This window comes from Mandrillus leucophaeus, unplaced genomic scaffold (genome assembly GCF_000951045.1).
Source record: "Mandrillus leucophaeus isolate KB7577 unplaced genomic scaffold, Mleu.le_1.0 Scaffold822, whole genome shotgun sequence".
NCBI classification, from domain to species: Eukaryota; Metazoa; Chordata; class Mammalia; order Primates; family Cercopithecidae; genus Mandrillus; species Mandrillus leucophaeus.
Window position 1 is genome coordinate 4,157 of NW_012108942.1, and position 3,547 is coordinate 7,703.

Below are 3,547 nucleotides of genomic sequence, written 5' to 3' on the forward strand. Positions count from 1 at the left end.
AAAAAAAAAAAAAAGGCCCTAAGCAATTCCACCCTGCCTCTAAGTGAGCCCCCTTGGAAGGCATGGAACCAGAGCACCATTTAGTCAGTAATTGCTGCTATGTGCTAATGGTGCCCTGGTGGCCTCCAGAATTGACTGCAGCTTCCAAAAGTGCCCAGCATGCAACCGGAAAGTGCTGTGGATCTTTGCAGAACCCAGCTTGATGGAAAGCACTGAAAACAATTGCCTTTAGTGGCACTGTTATGTAACCACTGAGCATTCCCTGAATTCAGCTTTGCATATCTCACGTAGCAGGTATGTGACGTGTGTGAAGGTATGTGGGGAATGGGTGCATTCTTTCTTCCATGCTATCTGCTTCCCCGGTGGGAGGAGGCCATGGTGAGGATGAGGCACACTTGCCTTTAGTTAAACAAGTTCTTTTCAGAAGGAGTACCTAAGGTCATAGCTGTGCTCCTGGCAAGGGGAGGCCACGAGGCATTTAAAATGAGGTCTTATTGATGAAGACCCCCAGGTACTTGATAAAGAGTGTTTCCAACAAAAAAAACTCTAAATACCATTTTCAAGCTGAACTTGCACACTTCTATTTGTTTGGATGTGGAGAGAGAAAAGAAGAAATCCACGTGATGGGTAAAGCACCTGGGTCCACAGCCGAAATCTTGGGTTTAGTCTCAGTTTCATTACACAAAACTAGGCCATTTACCTCTCTGAGTTCCAGGCTCCACGTATAAAATCAATAACAGACATAATATTACTCACCCATGTCACTGGGCTGCTGGGGGACTCTACTAGGACAACAGAGGCAAAGCTCTGATGTAAGCTCTTTGCAAATGTAAGAAGTGGTCCTTATGTCACCCAGTTTGGGACAGTGGTTGACAGCAGAGGCATTCTGATCCCTCAAGTCTGAATCCTATCTTTGGTCCATATGGAAGTGGGACAAGTTTCGTAAACCTCTGTGCCTGGGTTCCCTATCTGGGGAAGAATCACAGATGGAAGGACCCTGAACAGTCCGGTTGGAGACTGCTCCAGTCCTTGGCACCATCCTGTATTCTGTGGGTCACAACAGTGTGGTGAAACCAGGAAGCCGACCAGCCATCTAGCCAGGGTGTGGTCCTCCGGCTGAGACCCTCTATCCCACACCGGAGCACCCATGCCACCAGCTGGCCTTGAATTCCAGGGATGCAGGAGGACAATGAGCATGAACGAAAAGTGCTGAGTGGAGTTGAGAATGTAAAGGAAGAAGGGGACGATGAGGAAATCTCCTGGGAAGAATAGGGCTGCTAAGTTCTAAGACAGGCTCAGGGTCTGCAGGAAGGTCGGCTTGTCGGATCATCTCTGTGCGCTGACTTCTCTTTGCTCCCCAGGGCCTCTACCCGCTGCCCTTGCTCAACAGCAGCCTGGACGACGGGAAGGCCACCCTGACCCCTTCCAACACGCCCTTGGGGCGCAACCTGTCGACTCACCAGACCTACCCTGTGGTGGCAGGTATGATGCCTGGAGCCTCCCTGGCAGGTGGAGGGCGGGGGACTGCAGAGCTTGGCTGGCTGTCAGGCGGAACGTGTGTGGGGCCCCGGCCTGGAGAGGAGAGGTGGGCTGTGCTGGCTGGGCCTCAAGGTGGATTAAATGGGTCGTGCCTCCAGTCCTAGGCCGCTCCTAGGCCTCCACTCTCCCTCCTGTGGGAGAGGCGGGCGCACACACTCCTTCCCAGTCTCTCCATTTTCACTGCAGAAGCACAGAGGGAGGTCGAGCTTCTCTCTCCCTTCCTTGCCACACCTTGTGGGCCCTGGCTCCCCGGCCCAGACTCTGAGAGCAGCTGGGCCTGCCTGCCCCGCGCCCTGCACCCTCCACATCTCATGGCTTGGTTTGTGCATGTTCCCGCCCCATCATCTCACACCCCTCTCTCCTTGTTGTCTCCCTCCCTCCGGCAGATCCTCATTCACCCTTCGCCATAAAGCAGGAAACCCCCGAGGTGTCCAGTTCTAGCTCCACCCCTTCCTCTTTATCTAGCTCCGCATTTTTGGATCTGCAGCAAGTCGGCTCCGGGGTCCCAGCCGGTGCCTCGGTCCCGCCCTTCAATGCCTTTCCCCATGCTGCCTCCGTGTACGGGCAGTTCACGGGCCAGGCCCTCCTCTCAGGTATGACAGGGAAGTCCCGGGGCCATGCAGGCATTGCGGTGGGTGGGAGGGGGGTCCTCAGGGCCGACCACCAGCCCCCTCTCTGGCCCCAATCTTGTCCACCACCACCCTATTCCCTAATTCCTCCGGCAACTTTCGGAGGTGCCAACATGAGGGTCTCCGTGACTGGGAAGACATGCTCGGAAGGGGCGGATGCTCTAGGGGTGCCGGAAAGTGGGATACACCACCCCAAGACCCTACGGAAAAGCAGGAACCCTAAGGCCGGGAGCCAGGTGCTGTAACATAGGAACACTTGGTCTTGGTAAATGCATAAATAAATAGAAGGAAAAATGAACATTTTGGAGGGAAAAAGGCATTGACTTTTGGAACCAATTTCAGGATCAAATTTCCAAAAAGGCCAAGGGTCAGTCCCAGTTGTGTTTCCATGATGTAGCTATCTTCATACCTAGCTTAACAGCATCACCAGGAGGACAGTCAGACATCTGTTAAACATGATAAATTCAGTGATTCAACAACTTGGGAGAGGAGGAGTGGGGGACCTCCCATCAGGAACCTCAACTGCCTCAAAATATTTAAAGCTGAAGCACTGACCGGGCGCGGTGGCTCACGCCTGTAATTCCAGCACTTTAGTAGGCCGAGGCAGGTGGATCATGAGGTCAAGAGTTCAAGACCAGCCTGGCCAAGATGGTGAAACCCCATCTCTACTAAAATACAAAAAATTAGATAGGTGTGGTGGCAGACACCTGTAATCCCAGCTACTGGGGAGGGTGAGGCAGGAGAATTGCTTGAACCCAGGAGGCATAGGTTGCAGTGAGCTGAGGTCACGTCATTGCATTCCAGCCTGGGTGACAGAGGAAGGCTCCATCTCAAAAAGGAAAAATAAAAATAAAAATAAGTAAATCTGGAAGCACCCGAGGGAGCCTCTAGAGCAAACTTCTTGTGCTGCTGAGGAAACTGGCCCAGGGAGGAGAAGGTCCCTGCCAAAGTCTCTGGGTGGGAGCACCATCTGCAATTGGATGAGGCCTGGGCCTGCACTCCGTGAGTCAGACCTCAAGGGGAGCTGGGTCTCCTGGCAGAAGGACCTTCGCCCATCCAGCCAGGGTCTGAGGAATGGCTAAGAGTCAAGTGCTTGGCTTGGCTTGGAGAGGGCCTGATGTGCAGTGAAAGTGGGGAGCAGAGACCCATATGGTCATCAGATACCTTAAGGGCGTCCACAGAGATAGGACTGTTTTAGATGTGGGCCCAGCTGGGGCCCAGGACCAAGGGAGGAAGCCAGCTAGCTCTCAGTTCAGCATTGGAGGAATCTCTTTAATATTGGCACTGTTGGCCGGGCGCGGTGGCTCAAGCCTGTAATCCCAGCACTTTGGGAGGCCGAGACGGGCGGATCACGAGGTCAGGAGATCGAGACCATCCTG

The 3,547-nt window shown here is 53.6% G+C and overlaps 1 protein-coding gene across 1 annotated transcript in view; it reads left to right on the top strand.

The window, feature by feature from the left end:
• The window catches only part of PAX8 (paired box 8), a gene marked incomplete at its 5' end in the record, with an annotated part of 26,044 nt that overhangs the window by 4,130 nt on the left and 18,367 nt on the right, over positions 1–3,547 (top strand). The window contains 2 exons of the mRNA XM_011968032.1: positions 1,362–1,482; positions 1,926–2,132. Coding sequence (XP_011823422.1) covers positions 1,362–1,482; positions 1,926–2,132 — 328 coding nt within the window. The remainder of the gene's footprint in view (positions 1–1,361; positions 1,483–1,925; positions 2,133–3,547) is intronic.